Source organism: Rattus rattus, chromosome 13, assembly GCF_011064425.1.
Source record: "Rattus rattus isolate New Zealand chromosome 13, Rrattus_CSIRO_v1, whole genome shotgun sequence".
NCBI classification, from domain to species: domain Eukaryota; kingdom Metazoa; phylum Chordata; class Mammalia; order Rodentia; family Muridae; genus Rattus; species Rattus rattus.
The window spans coordinates 70,882,096-70,900,643 of NC_046166.1; the positions used below are offsets into that span (position 1 = coordinate 70,882,096).

The 18,548-nt window shown below is 51.9% G+C and overlaps 1 protein-coding gene across 1 annotated transcript in view; it reads right to left on the minus strand.

Moving 5' to 3' along the window:
- Positions 1 to 18,548, minus strand: part of Atp11a (ATPase phospholipid transporting 11A) — a 113,496-nt gene that overhangs the window by 59,955 nt on the left and 34,993 nt on the right. Inside the window, exon 2 of the mRNA XM_032919443.1 lies at positions 3,141 to 3,263. Coding sequence (XP_032775334.1) covers positions 3,141 to 3,263 — 123 coding nt within the window. The remainder of the gene's footprint in view (positions 1 to 3,140; positions 3,264 to 18,548) is intronic.

Below are 18,548 nucleotides of genomic sequence, written 5' to 3' on the forward strand. Positions count from 1 at the left end.
TCTCTGTGTTCACACTGAGCTGAGGATGACCACCGGCCTCTCTGTGTTCACACTGAGCTGAGGATGACCACCGGCCTCTCTGTGTTCACACTGAGCTGAGGATGACCAAAGGCCTCTCTGTGTTCACACTGAACAGTGGGTGCCCATTGCATGTGAGTTTCCTGTTCATAGTCTCCTTCTCCCTGGGTATGCCAATCTCTAGCTTTGTTGCTGGCATGGAGGAGGGCCCACAGAAGTCCCAGCTATTCTGCATGCTGTCACAAGTCAATGGGACACACTGGGAAGAACTGGGCACTCTTCTGTTTGCCAGCAGCTAGGAAATAAGATGAAGGTCCAAAGCTTCTGCCATTATTCACTTAAAAAGGGTGCGGCCCACAGGTCTGTACTTGACTATCCCACAGAAACGCCAGGACGAGACGCTGGTCTTTAACCAATGGAGTCACGGCGTCACTTTCCTTTGTGACTGGGAAAGGGGCTGTGAAGGATGGGAACCTCAATGCTATGCAGGACTGCTGGTGTTGAGAGATGAGGGTATACAGTGAAGGGCTTAGGACAGAGTCCTGGGGACAATGGCCCCACAGAGCTCTGTACTCAGGGAACAGCATGGCGACAGGGCACGTACCTTCTGTGGCCACTGACATGTTCCTCCCCTAAGCTTTAGTCTCTTCATAATACGCTGTAGCCACAGAGGGTTGCTCAGTGTGAAGGGACAAATGTGGAAGTCACGTGTGTAAATACCATCAGTGAACTCTGTGTCCAGACTGGCAGAGGCAGTCAGCGTCACAGTAACAGCAAATAGAGTCGATTTCCTGGACATACGGGGTGTGAGGTGGGGAGCAGGCAATGCTGACGGAGCCAGTGTTTACTTTGGCAGCCCCCCCCCACACCCCGTGAAGGCACAGCAAGGGTCCCTGTGAATTTCATTCCCTAGGATCATTCTGCACAAGGCAGCGGGCAGCAAGTCACTGCTCCCGAGAGCACAGTCTCCCCAGGACAGAGCACAGGGGACTTCTGTGTGGCCAGAGGCCAGGTAGAACCATGGGGCGGCCATTTTCATCTGTCTTCTTCCATAAGGCAGGGGCCCCACAGATGAAATGGGCCTCTGGCCAAACACTGACCACCAGGAACCTGTCACACAGGTTGGGGCCTAATGCAAATTACGGTCCCTGTGATCCTTTACAGGACAAATACTGTCACAGCTCCCTGGCCTAGTAAGGCTGCTAGGCTCCAAGGCATTCTTTGATATATCTAAGATAGAAACAAAATTTCCTCGGACACAGACACATTACTATAGACATTCTACAAAACCTTTGTATGCCTGTTGAACAAATTAGCACTTTCCAAAAACTGTGATAAACCCCTAACAATGCCTTATAGTTCAGTGTCAGCTGAGGTCTAGGGCCCTGGCCTCTTGTTCCTTCCTGAAGTTGAGTGGTACAGGGGCCAGGTGATGTGTATCTCCTCCCTGAAATACCACTGTCTCCTTGCCACTGAGCCAAAGCATGGTGTCCACACAGGTGCCCACTGCTCGTGCTGAGCCTGCTGGGAAGCTGAGAGGAAAGGAGCTCAAGTGGCCCTGCTGATTCCCGGTCTGTCCTCCCCTGCCCACTCTCTGCCCAGAGTGTTGACTTAACTCTGTTGGTTCCTCTCAAAAGCTTCCTGCTATGAAGGAGCCTCCCTCAGAGAAACTGCTTCTGAATACCCCTGGGACCTGCAATTCCCACACACCCTCCCTGTGGATTTCCTTTCCAGAAATCAAGAAGGCTGTGGTAGTTCATGTTCCCCAGAGAAGAAAGAGCCTGAGAGTCACTGTGGGCAACAGGCCCCAAATGGCAAAGAGCAAAGGCGAGAGGGTAAGGCTCTAAATCTCTCCAAACATGCTGGGGCTTCTACTGCTGCAAAATCCTTCAGCCTCTCAGAGAGTTTAGTCAGGATGCTTTGCTCTTCATAGTCATCCTGTACAGTCTGGATAGAATCGATCTGCAACCCCCCCACAGCCATGCATAGCACGAGCACATATGCTCCTACACACACACACACACACACACACGCACGCACGCACGCACGCACGCACGCACGCACGCACACGCACACACTCGCACACACGCACGCACGCACGCACGCACACACGCGCACACACAGAGGCAGGCACATTTTGGTGGGTCTGTCAGTGAAAGAACCACCTTCAGAGAGAGCTGATGGAGTGTCAGTGTGGTCTGTGAGCATAGGGGCTAGGGTGTGCTTTTGGACAGTGCTAAAGTGTGTTTCTCTGTCCGTCTCTTCACTACCAAGTACTATGTCACCTCAGGAGACACTCGTGTATTTTACTTACCTATGCTGTGTTTCTGGACAAAAGCTATTGTAAATACTTTAACTCTGATCTTAAAAAAAAAAAGACCTTGAGAAGCCAAGCTTTTGGGTCAGAAAGTCTTTAACTGTTGGGTTCTATGACATAAGTAGCTCCCCGCAGAGATATGCAGGACAAAACACCTGGCTATAAATGACAGAGACCTCTCTCTTGAGAGCCTTATGTGACCTAAGCAGACCCACCACACAAGTCTACGTCTCTGAACATCTGGGTTGACTTACACACCTGCATACAGCACATACATGCCACACCTGCAGTGCACACATAATATACATGTACATGGTACACAAATGCATGCAGGTATGTCTGAGCAAAGGCGTTCCTCATCCTCTGAAAAGCCATGAATGCTCACTCCCACTCTTCAGACATTGCCAGCTTTCTCTACGTGCGACTACATTTCCACACCCTGCTGACGACACAGTACTTTCCTCAAGTGAAGGGATCCAGTTGCACTTCTTCCTCCCTGTCTGGTGCACCCAGCTGGCAGGCCCCATTGCCAGACACAGAGCCAGGCAATGTAAGGTGAGGGGCAGTGGTGAGATGTGGCCCAAGAGAAGTGAAGAGGGGAAGGCCTTGCAAAGCACACCTGACACCCCTGTGCGAGCAGAGAGGTGCTGCCTGGCACGGGGACAGCAGTGCAAAAGCACCACAGCTGCTGGGAAAGCAGAGGCACCCTAGGACAGCTGCACAGGGGTGCCAATGCTGTTCAGAAGGGGCAGTCCCCTCTGGCAGCCTTTCTCAGGTAGCAGCTCAGAGCAGATAGTGAGGATACCTTGGAGGAGACGATTCTATTGTCCGGGTATCTCTGTGGAATGTAGGCCTCTGCACCTGGAGGGGGCTCCTTGTGTCCCACGTAGATGGTCCGACTGTCCACCCAGTTCTCTTCCCCTGCACACTGTGGATAGAAGAGCATCATCAGCGCGTGCTTGAAGCTTCTAGTGCTGATCTTCCCCACAATGCCCTCAGATTGAAACAGAGACCAACCTGCGGATATGGAGGCCACAGTCCCATCCTGCTCTGCACCCACGTATGTTCTAAAGAGGGTCACATGGGACTCCCAGGTTCCCTACCATGGCCACACACATAACTGGCTTAGCCCTAAGGGTGAGGAGGGGTTTCAGTTCTGTAGCCAACTCCCCAGGAATACACTGACACAGTAAGAGGCTATCTGTGCTCAGAGAGAAGCACAAAGAACTCTTAACACTGGGTGCTGGCAGAAACAACATGAGGCAGGGGGATTGTGCATTTCAAATCATAGAAAGGGACACAAAATAGATGGTGAGGTGCTGGGCCCAGAAGATGGAGGGCCTGGAACGCACCTCCCTCGTGGGTGATCTTTGCCGCGTGGGAAACTCTTGCGTTCGAGGCTAGTAGAGGTGGTGTGGGCAGCCCAGCACCAGGACATCTGCTCCACTGCACTTCCTTCCTGGCTTTCTCCAGTCCTTTAGTATGACCAGTCCCTCTGTTTAGGTCCTTGCTGGCTGGGTTCATGAAGCCCTTCCCACGTGTCCCCGTATGCTATGCTAAAGCTGCATGCATGGCATACGATTCTGCGGCAGGCATTACGTTTGCTTCTGTGTATGCCTGTGCCTGCACGTTTCCTCCACAGGAACTGGCTTTGCTTGTGCAGCAGTCTGAATAAACAGCTCAAACTGCAGCCACATTCCCAGGAGCCAGGCAGAATGAGTACCACACTGCCACAGGAGCCAACTTTCCAGCCCTGGGTCAGATACAACTGTCACTCCTGTGGCAGTGACTGCTCTCACCCTACGATGAGCCAGGAAAGCTCATCAGAATCTCAGGATTTGCTTCTTCCAACTCAAGCATAACAGGTGCTGAGTCCTCGAAGGCACAGTGGCTGCCCAGCAGGCGCTACCTTAGTCAGAACAAAGGCCCAGCAGCCCCTCCCAGTAAGAGAGGATTTCATGCACAGTCTTCCTTGGTTTGTGGGAAGGGTGAGTGTAGGGGACGGTGACCAAGGTCTTGCTAAGAGCTAATACCTTACAACAGTCTGGAGGGCTCTACCTACTCTCACGGAGATGCCTGAGGCAAGTGCTATAAACTCATGGGAAGGGGAAGCAGCACAAATACCTTTCAGTGCTTGGTGAACTTCCAGAAAGCTCTGCATTAAGTTTCAGGAGTAGCCATGAGTCCCCACTGGGAGTCTGAAGACTGAAGTCACGCCAGGCCTCAGAGGCATCACTTAGAGGGGAACTAGCACCTTCCTGTCTACCCTTAGGAGGAGAGAAGGTTTGGGGTAAAAACACCTCAAGTGTGTAGAAGAGGATCCCTGAAGAGAATGCCTGTGCCCACACACGCAGCTCCTGGAGAATCTCGCTCCTCCCAGCTGCTCTGAGGTTCTTCCCAGACCACACATCTCCTTCCCATACCTGGCTGTGCAGGAAGCTGTGGCAGATGCATGCTCAGTGGCCAGGGAAAGCTCTGAGCTGAGCTGTAGGGAGCTCTCCAGGGAAGGGTTAACTACAGGGAAACATGGGCCAAGACACTGCAGGCCAGGCTCGGCTCTCCGTGTGCTAATGCAGGCAGTTAAATATTAATTCCTGCTCTTCTTGACCAAGGCCAGGAGTCAGAGCTGCTCCCAGGAATCATTTGACCGCCTGAGTTTTTTTAAAATAAAACCCATAAGCACTTCTCTCTGACAGACGACAATTCAGGTTAACCACCAGAGGTTCAGATCCCAGCAAGAGTGTTAGATTAACAGGAAGACCTTAAGGGCACACAACTACCATTAGGGTTTAGCCTTACAACAAATGGATTTAGCCAGCTGAAGTCTAAGACCAGAACAAACTGGACTAAAAAAGAACAGGTCAGGGCTGGAGGGATGGCTCAGCAACAACTGAAGTCATAGAATTCCCAGCCACTCAGGCCCCTCTTCTGTTATCACATGACTAATTAATAAATAAATAAATCTTAAAAAAAAAAAAAAAAAAAAAAAGAACAGGTCAATAAATCAGAGGCAAGTGAGGCAGGCAGACCTCCACGGATAAATGGATCCAGGCTCCCTCATGTGCAGCAAGGGAACAGACAGAGGGGACTAATAGGTTGGAAGGGAGGTGACAAGTTGGAAGGAAGACACTGACACTGATCATTGTGAGGCAGGCAGACTCTGGAATAGGAGGAGGCAGGCTGTGCACGCAGTGCCTGTGCGCACCGAGGTCAGCTAGCACTTCAGGGGCCCAGTGAGGAATATTAGAGACCCCACGGGCCGCCTGTAGCTGCCTAAGGAGTGCACCCACATACTGAGGGAACCCAACACAGATGTTGCTGTGTTCGCCTCAATGGCCTTTGCCCAGTAAGGCAGGGCAATGGGATGGGGTCCTGCCAAGACCTGCTACCATCACTGTTCCTAATGACAGTCTGCACTGCCACTCAGACTGTTGGAGAGAATTATTATAAAACAACTCAAATAGAACTCTTGAGTGTAGAAGTAACCATCCAGACTAACCTCTTTGATATATTGCTGCCAGATTAATTTTTAAGGAAGAAAATGAAAATACATATTTTCCGAGTAGTCATTTGTCATTGGTGGCACTGGATGAGGAAGCAGAAGACCATGCAATCATGTAAGACCTAACATGCCTAAGGGGTACGGTCGGGGTAGAGACGCCCACTGTCCATGCTAGCTCTAACCACAATTGTGTGACTCACGTTTAAAGCATGGAGAGGACCCTACTGGTGCAGCTCATACGAGGAGGACAAGAAATGTTCCAAAATACCCCAAACACAAAGCCACTCTAACAAGAAGACATTATCCTGCCACCATTCAAAGACACTAGAATGGGTTTTAAAAAACCACAGAAGTACAATTTGTCATTCCCTTACCAGTCTCTGTTGCCTTCCTCAGGCAGGCATCATACCATGCTCCTGTGTCCCCTCGGGATGGGGCGCTGCAGCTTTTGCTAGACCCAGCACCACATCCGACCTCACCAAGTCTCTGGGGTCCTCTTCCCACCCGGACTGCAATGTGCTTCTCTGAGAACTGTGGCCTCACCTCACATCTTTGTCACACCGTCACATCAAAGACCAGCTGCAGGGCTGCTAGAGGGTGAACAGCACGTTCAGCAGGCTCTCCCAGAGGGTGCCCTGGTCCAGGTGGTGTTGGACCCTTCAGGGGACAGCTCATCCACTGATGACTGTCTCCAGACAAACCTGAGTTCCTTCTAGTGGGTCTGGTGAAGACGAGACTGGGTTTCCACCAGACTGAGCAGGCTGCCCTGCTCGAAGAAAGATGCAAGCAGAGCTCTAAAACATACATTTAGCCAGCAGTTCAATGGGCTCATACAGAGAAGGGGCTTACGACTTGCTTTTTGGTGAGGCTGCTGTGAGACAACACAAGCAGCACCTCCCTTTCTCTTCCTCTGGCCTCAAGCCTGAGGTTCATTGAGAACCTGAGTACTGCCAGCACCCGAGGGGCATCACTCAGGCAGGGCTGAAGAGGCTCCCATGACCCCTCTTGTGCAGGCACAGGGCCTGTGCTGTACACATGTCCCTCCCTACACTCTGACTCCGGAACAGTCATGAACAGCAGCCATCCTGAAAGAGGGTGCAGAGCCCCTGCACACCCACTAGGTGCTCTCTCCTGGGAGGTGCAGAGCCCCTGCACACCCACTAGGTGCTTTCTCCTGGGAGGTGCAGAGTCTCTGCACACCCACTAGGTGCTCTCTCCTGGGAGGTGCAGAGCCCCTGCACACCCACTAGGTGCTCTCTCCTGGGAGGTGCAGAGCCCCTGCACACCCACTAGGTGCTCTCTCCTGGGAGGTGCAGAGTCTCTGCACACCCACTAGGTGCTCTCTCCTGGGAGGTGTAGAGCCCCTGCACACCCACTAGGTGCTCTCTCCTGGGAGGGGAAGTCCAGGCTGGAGGATGACTTCACTTCACTCCCAGGGCAGGGATCTGTAGGCAGGTCTTACGCACCACAAAGGGCAGCTGTCCAGGGACAGTGATGGTCTTGGTACTACACAGGCCTCTGACAGGCACACATCAGATTCACAGCTTTCCTTGACCACAGGGCACTGTGCACACAGCGTGGGGTTGTGTCATCTCCTTATCTCAATACAAGCACTATCTCTGGGCACCGCTTAGAGAAGTCGGCTTACCACAGGGCCTGCTCCCTCCCAAGGCCAGAGACACTTGGGCTTCGGTGTGAAGAGACTGATGAGAGAGGAGAGAGAGAGAGAGAGAGAGAGAGAGAGAGAGAGAGAGAGAGAGAGAGAGAGAGAGAGAAGGAGGGGGAGGGGGGCAGACAGAGAGAGAGAGACAGAGAGAACGAGAGATCGCCAGCCAGTTATCAGTAAAGCCAGGTCAAAGGTCAAAGATACTCAATCAAGTGAAACTCACTTAAGAACATTCCACTGGAGAACACAGAAATTGGCCGCACCCTGCTCATCACACAAAACACTGCCTAGAAGTGCATTCAGAACTCACTCTGTAGACCAGGCTGGCCTCATACTCACAGAAATCCACCTGCCTCTGCCTCCTGAGTACTGGGACTACAGGAGTGCACCAGCACCCCCAGGCCCAACAGTTAGTTTTGAGTGAGGCCTTTCAGTGAGTTCAGCGGGTGCCTAGGAGACGCCCCGAGTGGAGACAGGAGGGAGGCCAGCAGTTAGAGGGTGGGGGGAGGGCAGCGAGGATCCTTACCGCTGTTCTGCAAGCGCAGCAGATGACAATCTTGCTGCCCCAGGAGGGACAATGCACAGAAACTAAAGTTCAACTGAAGACCAACCGACCCAGTCACGAAGCCCGTATCTCCACAGCCTGCCTTCACTCGTCAGTCACCCTGCCCCAGCCCAGATAAAGACGTTAGCAAAGGGATTTAAATGATACACAGGAAGTCGATCTGGCCATCGTTAGTCACCTAATGGAAGCGTCACATTTCAGCTGAAACAAGCAAACCCACTAACCAAATTACACCACGATGACAGGACAGACATGTCACTGAGCTCAATCCCTCATCACTTTACAGAGGCGGTTCCTCCTCTGCCATGCTGTCTGCTTACGGCTACAAATGGAAAAGCCCCATCCTGTGGCCTCAACACAGCATGCACCTGTCCCCTTACAGTCGCATCCTGGGGTGAAGACCCCCGCCCCCAGTGTGCCCCCTGGCTCCCAGAGTCCAGGCCAGTGCCTGTGCAATCGTTTCCCTCTATAGGGGGAGGGAGTTCCTCATCCAGGCGGCAGGCTCCCTCAGGTACAGTGAGTACAAAGGCAGCTTTCAGCAGCCTTCAGGAGGCCCGGTGCCCTGGCCAGGGTCCCCTCACAGCCTTTTCATGTCTAGACTTGTGGCCAAGGTCCAAGGTGCTCAGTGAGGGGGGACCCAACAAGCCTGCTCAAGGCCCAGAGCTCTCAGGGTCGGGTACCCTCTGCGTTGTGGAAACCCAGGAAGCAGAAACCCCAAATCTACCCCACCACACTCATCAGTTCCGACTTTCCCTCTGGCTATTTGCAAGGCTCATGGGGTATTTCTCTGCTACTAACATGGTTTCTAGACATAAAATCATCTAGATCACAAAAGTATACTGACTGCCCGCCTGATATGGAAAACAGTCAATCTGGAAACCATTAATCACTCACTGCCCGAGCTCTATCTTCCTGGACCCAGAACCAAATAGAACAGAAGCTGCAGCCACAAGTGACTCTGGCTTGCTCTGGGTTCACCTGCCCCTGGGCAGCAGCAGCAGCTCACTGAGCTCCTAGGGCCTCTACTGGTAGTGACAGGGTCACCAGGGGCTGACAGAAGGAACTGCACAGAATGGCAAGCATGCTGGGATGGGGATGATTTTCAAGTGACAGTACAGCTCAGGGGAACAGCACTTGGCCAAGACAACCGACCTCCTAAGACTGACACGTGTGGACAGCCTGAGGGGCTGACTGCCACATGTACAAACTGGCTGCAGCTTCCCTCTAGCCTTGGGGAGGAGGCTGGTGAGGATGTACGGAAGGGAGCGGCTGCCCTGGGGTGCATCACAGTTTCCCACATTGGCCCCAAGTGACTCCTAAGAAAGCACTGACTGCTTAATCACAGTCTCTACAGAACCACAACAGATCCCCCACCATTGTGAACTGAACCACGACAGACCCCACCCTCACCTCCCACTGCTAACTGAGCCGTGACAGGGTCCCTGCTATTGCCGACTGAGGAAAGTTGACAGCAACTGCAGGCTGAGTATCAGGAAATTGAGAGGTGTTCTAAGCACACGGCTGTAATAACCATGTTACTAATAGTATGTCCACATGACTGTGTCTCACAAACATGAACACCAAGCTTCATTCTGCTCAGCTTCGTGCTGGCAGAGCAGGGCAAGGGTGCTAGAGGACTATGAACCAGGTGTCAGATCTAAGGCCGGGATTTCACCTCCACCATCACTGGCCAAAGGGATGTATTCTTCGGAGGCCATGATGCCTGATTATCTATAGATGATATGAATGCTGGTTCTGTTACCCTAGAGTCTGGGCCTCCAGTCTTGTGGTCTCTATCCTCCCAGCCTCAGAACCAAGATGGATTGGAGTTAGCTGATTGGTGCTGTTGGTGCCCTTGCCTATGGCCAGAAGCATGAGCCTATCCAATGCCTGCCAGGTACGGTAGTGGTGGTGACGGAAAGCCAAGGACACAGGAGGAAGTGGAAGAAGGTGTTACCAATGTCCCCACGCACAGACCTGCCCACGAGCCATTCACCATGCTACACACAGATCCTCATGTCCGTAGGAGGGCAAGGATGCAGCCAACAGGACTCAGCAGAGAGAGAACGGACCTAGAGTGTGGGCTGGTGGGAGATGCCCCTCAGAAAGCCACAAACCTGGTCAGGTGTGAGACGATAGCCCACACCAGGCACCCAGCTCCTTATCTCCAGAGCCACACCCAGCCTGGCCTGAGTGCCGGGTGTGAGAACCACCTCTACCCACCTCCCACAACCGATTCCCTCCTCCTAGAGGCGAATGAGCCAGAAAGCTCGGCAAACGTGTCCAAATTCAAAACCAGAACATCGTGGGCACACATGTGAGTTTTAAAAATAACTGAAATTACATACCTTCCGATTGCACTGTGGGCATATTTACAAAACACTGAATATATATCTAATGGAGACGAGGGCAGGGCTGAGTCAGTAATTACAAAACAGTTTAGTGAAAACACACACTGGCTGACAACACACAGTGACTTCAGAAAGCACAGTTCAGCCGCAGACAGCTCAGCAATTACCAACCAATCCCCGAGAATCCGGAGCTGAGACTGCACCGTGGAGACCACACTGTACTGGGACTGGGGCTGGGCCTCAGCTTCGAGGGAGGCTACCAGGCAGGCTTGATGGCCACGGCACGGGTTGCCAGCCAGGTTGAGCAGACAGCAGTGCTGCAGGTTCCTGCGGCCTCCGTCCCTGGCCCTGAGGCAGCTCTGAGGGAAACTACATCTTATGGTTGGAATTAAAATATATGAAGGATGGGAAGGAAACCGCAAATAACGCATACTCAGCAAAGCCTTGGGACGAAGAAACTATACAGCAGACTTGAGAACCGAAGGCGCTGCTGCACGGAGAGCAAAGACAGAAGGGTAAGCAAGAGCCTGGCTAACACCATCCACTCCACAGCGAGGTGATGATCTGCCAGGTCCACCTCAGGGCATGTGTGCATGTCTGAAGGACACCAAAAAAGTGTCCCCTGTCCTGGCCCAACTCTGCAGAGCTTTTCATATCCAGCTCCCCGCATCCTGACACCCAGTTCTGGTGCCCCCACACTTCTTCCTTCAGGCAGCACTGAGTTAGGTCAGACACTTCATGCTTACATGCAGCCTGGAACGTGGCTGACCAATGCTGGTACAAGAACGCTCTGAGTGCAGAAGCCAGACTAATTAGCGAGCATACACCTAAAATCCTCTCCCAAGCCTACATTGATGAGACAGATGTGGTGTCTGACAGACAGGGAGGCCAGAGCTCAGGAAGGAAAGGTAGCATCCAAGAGACTGCACTTGGCACCACCCATTAGACAGCAGGCTGCCAAGTGGGCAATGATCTGCATGTAAGAACCAAGGATTACAAGTAGCCCTGGCAGTCCCTTACATCAGTAGCACGGTGTAGTAGTAGTTAGGACATGCCAAAGTTCATCTATAGTCACTGTATCAGTAACTATGGTGTGAGGACACTCAAATAGCAGGGAAGATGTCCATAGCTCCAAAGTCCTGCATGCATACCCATGGGCGGGCTAACTGGATCCTCTCTAAAAGATATGCAGTTATGTATCTACCCCATAAGATCCCCACCTTTGAAACACTCACCCATGGGGTGTTTAAAAGGTAGCCCCTACCCTGACGTGTGCCTGTGTTAACAGGATCACAGATAACACCTTGCACCCCCCTTTCTCAGAGGACACTCGCTGTAGAGGTTTTGCTCCATCTGTCTCATCAGCTGCCACATATCAGACTCGAGACTCTGTACTGAAGTGGGAAGCAGGAGGTAAAGGCCTGTGTCCCATCCCATCCCACAGAGCATCCCTATCCCAGAGAAACTGGAGGAAAAGTACCGTCCCAGTCTCTGACCTCAGGCACGCTGCCATCGTAGCCAGACCCATCCATGTGTGGCAATGATTCAGACAATGTCCCTTTGGATGCTCTCCTGGGTGGGTGGGTGGAGTGGCTGGTAAAAGAGGGCCTTGCATAAGCTGCCAACAGGGCCTTGTAACAACAGTGTTCTCCCTTTAAGAAGACAGGAGAAACTCACCAGGATAAAGGGACAGCTGTGCCTACCAACACCTTCCTAAGATCTCATACCTCAGAGATCCCCTCTAGTCCCTACCAACCTTAATAGTGTATCTCCATGCTCAGGCCTGAGGTGCTGTCCTGGAGCCACAGTGCTGTCAGAGAAGGGCTTTCAAAGCCACAGTTCAGCTGAGGCAGGGGCATTCCATGCGTACTCATGAACATGGTAGCTAACTTACTGTGAAGCTCAGCACCAAGGGAAAGGTTTCACTCAGGTCCCCATGCTCTCTCAGCTGTCTGGAATCTGGCAGCACCCAGTGAGCTGCTCACCTGGACCTGCTCTGAAGCGAGTGCGTATTTCAGTCAGAGAGGTCTTCACATTCCAAGACCACGAATCACCATGAAATATGACAAAATGTTTGTTTACCATGAAAGTATGGCTAAACATCTCTTCCTGTGTTTGAAGTTCACTTAGGAAATGCCAGCTTCCTTCTCGGGACTATTTCCTAATCTTGAGGCGGTCATACAAACGCACTCTGAGGAATGCCAATCAAACAAGGACCAGGACAAATGGCCTGACTGAAGGGTGATGAAAAGGGGTGGGACAAAAGACACAGACTAGTGAGCCTGTGATTCCGGGCAGGACAACCCCAGACTTCGGTGCAGGGCTTTTGAGCCCAAGCGGACCTGAGGCGCCAGTGCTCACATTCTCCTACACACCCCACTCCCCAAGGGGTACCAGCCTGGAGTTGGTCTGCCTCATGCGGCTCCATGGCTACCTCTTGCCAGGTGGGGTTCAGGCCAGTGGGAGGAGCAGACAAGTCAGACACACTTACAGGGCAGAAACACTCACATGCACAGACCTCTTCTATCTAGTGGCTTCCTCCCTTAAGAAGCAGGAGGCCACGGGGAGGCAAATGTGTCCATGTTTCCATAGAAATCTTCTCTGCTACTCAGTTCTGTCTGGTCTCTGCTGATGAGAAGGGGGCATCTGGTCCCAGACTTGCTTAGTACAAAACCAGATGAAACAATAACAGACCTTTTCTTTCCAAAGAGGAGCCTGGACCCAGCTCCACCTAGGTCTTAGCTGATGGACTCCCCCTGTCCAGATGGGGCTACCTGGTCAGGGCACCCACAAATTGGAGGGCCCGTCCTCCCCGGAGGCCTAAGGCCATACAGTCAGAACACATGTAACAGTGTGGGGAAGGGCTGCGCCTCCACAACCCGGCAACACCAGACACACTCGCAGGGCACTCCCTCCTCACTACTGTCCTCCTCCACAGCCTGTGGGTGAGAAGAAAGCAGGTGGGCCTACTTCACAGAGGTCAGAGAACAGACACCACAGGCCCTCAGATGTGCCCATTCCTCCCTCACAGGTTAAAGAATATCAGTCTGCACGATGACATTACCTTGAAACCAGATACCAGCAGCTATCACACTGGAGGCCCAGAGTGGACAAGGAACGCAGCTGAGGATGCCCTTGCCTGAGCAGAGTGGAGATGGGAGAGGCTGGAGCCACTGGGTAAGGAGGTCAGCCTGAGTACCACAAGAAAGGCGGCTAAGATGGGCCAACAGGTGAGCCGTCCCTTACCTGCTCCACTCACACAGTGGTAGGCCAACTCTTCAGCCAGACGCTGGCCGCAGGGGACAGTTGATCCAGTTAGGGCTGTCGGTGTCAAGGATGGGGTCAGTGGAGGGTAGCACCCAGAGACCTTAGTCCACGCTAGGAGCTCTGTAGGGTACACGCTGCCCCGAGACAGCAAGAATCATCTGTGTTCTGAGACTTCTTGCTCTGGCCCTCAAGTCCTGACAGTCTCCTGACTGGGGCTCCTGTGTCATGAGTGGCACCTGTGGCCAGCTTCTCTCTTTCTCTATGAGCAGACCCTGTGGCTTTGTCAGGACTCTGCACATATCGTTTGTGACCAGGAACCCTCTCCTCTCTGAGCAGACTCTGTGGCTTCCATACAGAGCAAGGCCACTGTCACCTGCCACTGGAGAGTAGCTGCCTCATCTGAAGGACAAACAGGAGCTGGGAGTGCAGATGGGTGGGAACATCCAGGCTAGGAGAGCGCTGTATGCAAACACTCCAGGGACCCTTGCCATGGGCAGCCTTCAACATGGACCTGTGGTGGCTCCCACACCCCCTGTGCCCCAGACAGAGAGAGAGGAAGCCAGGCTCCTTCCAGGTGAAGATTGCTCAGTGTACATGTTGGGATGGGCAGGCTGTTAGGTATATTCAGAGGACAGTGGCTCAATGCCACATCCTAGAAGGGTCTCTCCTAGGCCTTGGTAGCCCTCAGCAAGTTCCAACAGCCATGGCAGAACTGGGAGCCATGTGCCTGCTACAGCAGTGTCCCTGGGACCATGGTGTACACGAAAACTGGCTGAATCGGGCTTCCGCTTTACATGTGACTTGGGTTACTGACTCAGGACAACTCTAGCACAGATGACTCGGTGTGTGAGCTGTCCCCAGCACCATGAGAGGCCAAATGTCCCAGTCCTGCCATTCAAATGCCAACTGCCATGATGCCCAAGGCACCCTGAGCATCAAAGCTCCCACCTCAGGGCAGGGCTGCCCTGGCTCCTGTAACCCACAAGGAGACCGTGAGCGGCCCCTGCTGGGTGGCTCTGCTGACTACTGTTCTTGACCGCATCTCTCCTTTCAGGACCCCATAACGAACAGGGGCAAGGGAGCTGAGACAATGGCCGAGAGTCACTCTGGAGTCTCTCCCTGTGAGTCGTCCTCAGAGGCCTCAGTTTGCAGGCTTCCTGCCAGGGAAGAGGGTAAATAGCTTTGAGGGTTGCAGACATACCTCAGCAGTTTGGAAGGCAGCTGTGTCTATGAGGCTGTTTCCATGGAGACAGGCAAGCTTCGATAATTTAAGACTTCAGCCTTTGTGGAGATGCTATGCACTTCTGTGTAAACACAACTGGTTTACTGTATTGAAACATGGCTGAGGGGAGTTTTAGGTAAAGCAGAAAATGTACTCACGACATCCAGCTCATCCCAGTGTATCTGGAAGGACCTTAGTTCTTGTCCGACATCTGTTCCTGAAGGGAGTGGCTGGCCTGTTTTTCAGCCTCATCCTTACAGGTGAGGGTGACTGACCTGAGTGACCAAGTTAAAGAGTCCCAAGATTTTTCTAAGATGTTTTGTTTTATTCTGTCAATTCTAGCTGGGCCTGGTGATGGACACCTGTTACCTCAACTCCTCAGGAGTCTCAGAGGCAGGGGGATGAAAAGTTGGGCCGTGTGAATTGAAGGCCAGCCTGGGCAACGTAATGAGACTTTGTCTCAGATTAGAAGGAGCAACTTCAGGGATAGTGAAAAACACCCCACAGAGGTCTAGCATCCGTGCTCAAGAATCCAAACGTTGCTAGGCAACAGGCCTGTCAGAGAGTATCTACTGGCTGATGCATGCAGTCTGAGCCAGGGCCTTGGGAGGTCATGTACTTCAACACACGGACACGGAGAGGACCCCTAGGAGAGAGGGCTGAGCATACAGTGAAGGAAGCTGGATAGCAAGAGGAAGAGGACAAACGGACTGCCACATCTGCTAGGGTGGCCCAGTCAGATACAAAAAGGAAAGGCTCAGGCCTACCCACGCACCAGTGTTTGAAGTAATACATTACACTTCCTTGGTGAAGAAAACGATCGCCAAGGGACAAGCTCCCACAGGTCCTCCACTGGCAGAGCCACAAATGCTAACACCATCTGGTGTCTTGTTTTGTTTTGGGTACTGTCAGGGGATACTGGAAAAGGGGTCTCATTATGCAGCCTAGACTGTCTTCAAACCCACAATTCTTCTCAGTCTTTGAGAGCTCAGATTACAGGCCTATGCCTTAACTGCCTTGACTGTGCATTCTAAGAACTACCAAGATGGGCCAGCAAGATGCCTTAGTGGGTAAGGTGGCTGCAACCAAGTCTGACGACCTGAGTTCAATCTCCCAAATGGTAGACAAAAAGAAATTCCTGCAAGTTGTGCTCTGATCCAGCAACGATATGGCTGTGGCTCACAAACATCTGTAGTGCCCTCTTCTGGTGTGTCTGAAGACAACAGTGTAATCATATATAAAATAATAAATCTGTTTTTTTTAAAGATTTATTTATTATGTTTACAGCATTCTGCCTGCATGTATGCCTGCAGGCCAGAAGAAGGCACCAGATCTCATTATAGATGTATAGCAACCATGTGGTTGCTAGGATTTGAACTCAGGACCTCTGGAAGAGCAGACAGTGCTTTTAACCACTGAGCCATCTCTCCAGCCCAAAATAATAAATCTTAAAAAAAAAAAAGAACAACAACACAGCAAACGAAGCTGCTGCCCTTGGTCCCTGTGTCCACTCTCACCCTGGCCCACAAAGCTCAGCTGTCCTGCAGTCTGAGTGCCATACTGTGCTGCTGTGTGTCTGTCTGTCTGTCTATCTGTCTATCTGTCTATGGCTGGGCTGGGATGTGTCTGCACTCCTGTTCACCCACGTGGCTCACCAGGCATTATCTGTGCACACTAGAGACGCTGTCACCAAGTGTTACGTTTATATCAACATAGCTGAGATAACAGCTTATCTGCACTGACAGACACACAGGCCATTCCTTTCAACCCGCGTCCAATACTACAGAGCAGCAACGGGTGATTATTTACACAGCCCTAACAGACCTACCCTTCCCCATTTGCAAACAGTGCTAGGTATAGAGGCATCTAAGGTTCACTAGCCAACGATCCAGGCTTGTAACCCTTAGGCATGGTGAGTGACAGGGCGAGATAGTTAGCATATGGCCCCACACTCTGACCCCGGCAGCAAGCCTCATGGTCATGCTCTACTAATGTGCGTTTCTTACCATTTTGTGTACACATGCTCACATGTGTACACACGTTTGGATGCACGCAGAGGTCTAGCATATACTTTTCGAGAAAGTCTCTCTGAACCCAGGGAGCTTGTGTGTTAGGCTACCCTGGCTGGCCAGCATGCCTCGGCCCGCATGCGTGTCTCTGCCTCCACAGGCCTGGGGGTAGAGGCACACGTCAGATGGGTTTGGCATGCGGTCCTCTCAGGTCCTCTCTCTTGCACGGCAGGCAGAGCCATCCTCTTTCCTTCCCCTTTTCTACTTGGTTTCCCTCTCATCATGGGGTAGCCAGGCACTACAATAGGACAGCACTTTAGGCCCATCAGAGTTTCAGGAAACACTTCTGAGACCTTCGTATTTCTAAAGGGAGAATGATCAACTTCTTGTTCCCAGAGGATATGCATTTTGATATGGAGCAGCTGAAGGAACCATGTGATAAGCTGAAGTGACCTCCCAAAAATGGGGTTTGGATCTGGATCCTTAACCAAAGTTGCAAGGGTCAGAGACACCTCCCAGGTGACCAGACCACAAGACTGAGATACAACGCTAGAAGAACCAAGCTGGAAAAGTTTTCACAGCCACAATCACAGGAAACGAACTCTGACAGAATCCTATCGGCTAGACTCTCCATTTTCTTCAAGGGTCTTAGCCACCCAGGCATGAAAGACAGGCTCCTACACCGAGCATGGTGGAAGGTCACCCTATGTGGTGGGAGTTGCCTTGGCTGCTGTAGCTCCCTGTCACATGGCTCTAGAAAATCAGACCCAGAGCAGGCTACTAAATCCAGCTGTGACCACATCTACTGGGTACAAACAAGCTGTTCTGAGTCCCACGCCCTGTAGAATGAACAAATTCAAGTTAATTCTGGGGAAAATGGCCTCTCATTTTTCACAGGCCACCATATTTCAAACCTCAGCTGGAATTTTATCAAACTAGGGTCAAAGCAATACTTATTTATTGGCAGTGCTGACTCATAATTGTATCTTAACAGACAAGGGCATGGGCTCCAGACCCTGAGCTCCTAGGAGACAAAGGCTGGGCTCCATGGGAGCTGGCTGTAACACCTGGCCAAGTCTGAGCTGAGATAGAGCCCTTCCACCAGGTGTGTTCAGAGCAGACCCTAAGACACTGAACGAACGAACGAACGAACGAACGAACGAACGAACGACCAGGTTGTGGTGACAGCGCTTGAACCTGAACGTGCTTCTATCTTCCTCCTGCTGAGCAGGGCTGAAATCCCCCTCCCCCCTTACTAGTGCCGAGCCTGCGCACCTCCAAGAAGAGCTTGTTAAACTAACATGGTGCTGTGCAATTAGACTTTGTTTTAGAAGTCCTTTTGTCTGGTTGAGAAAAACAAATCTGTTTAATTTAAAAAACAAAAGCACGAGGAAAAGCTTAGAAAAACTACTGCAGACCTTCCAGATGATCACCTCTAACAGAACAAATGAAAAGGTGTCTGTCTCTATTTTCCTTAAATAAAAGTAGCATGCGGAGCCTCTTGTGATGGTGGAGATTTCACTTCTCATCTCAGTGAACTCTCAGCACAGGAGAAAGGCAGGGATCGCCCACTGCTGCCACTGTGCAGGGACGGTCACACCAGGGATCCACATAGGTGTCTGCTGGATTCG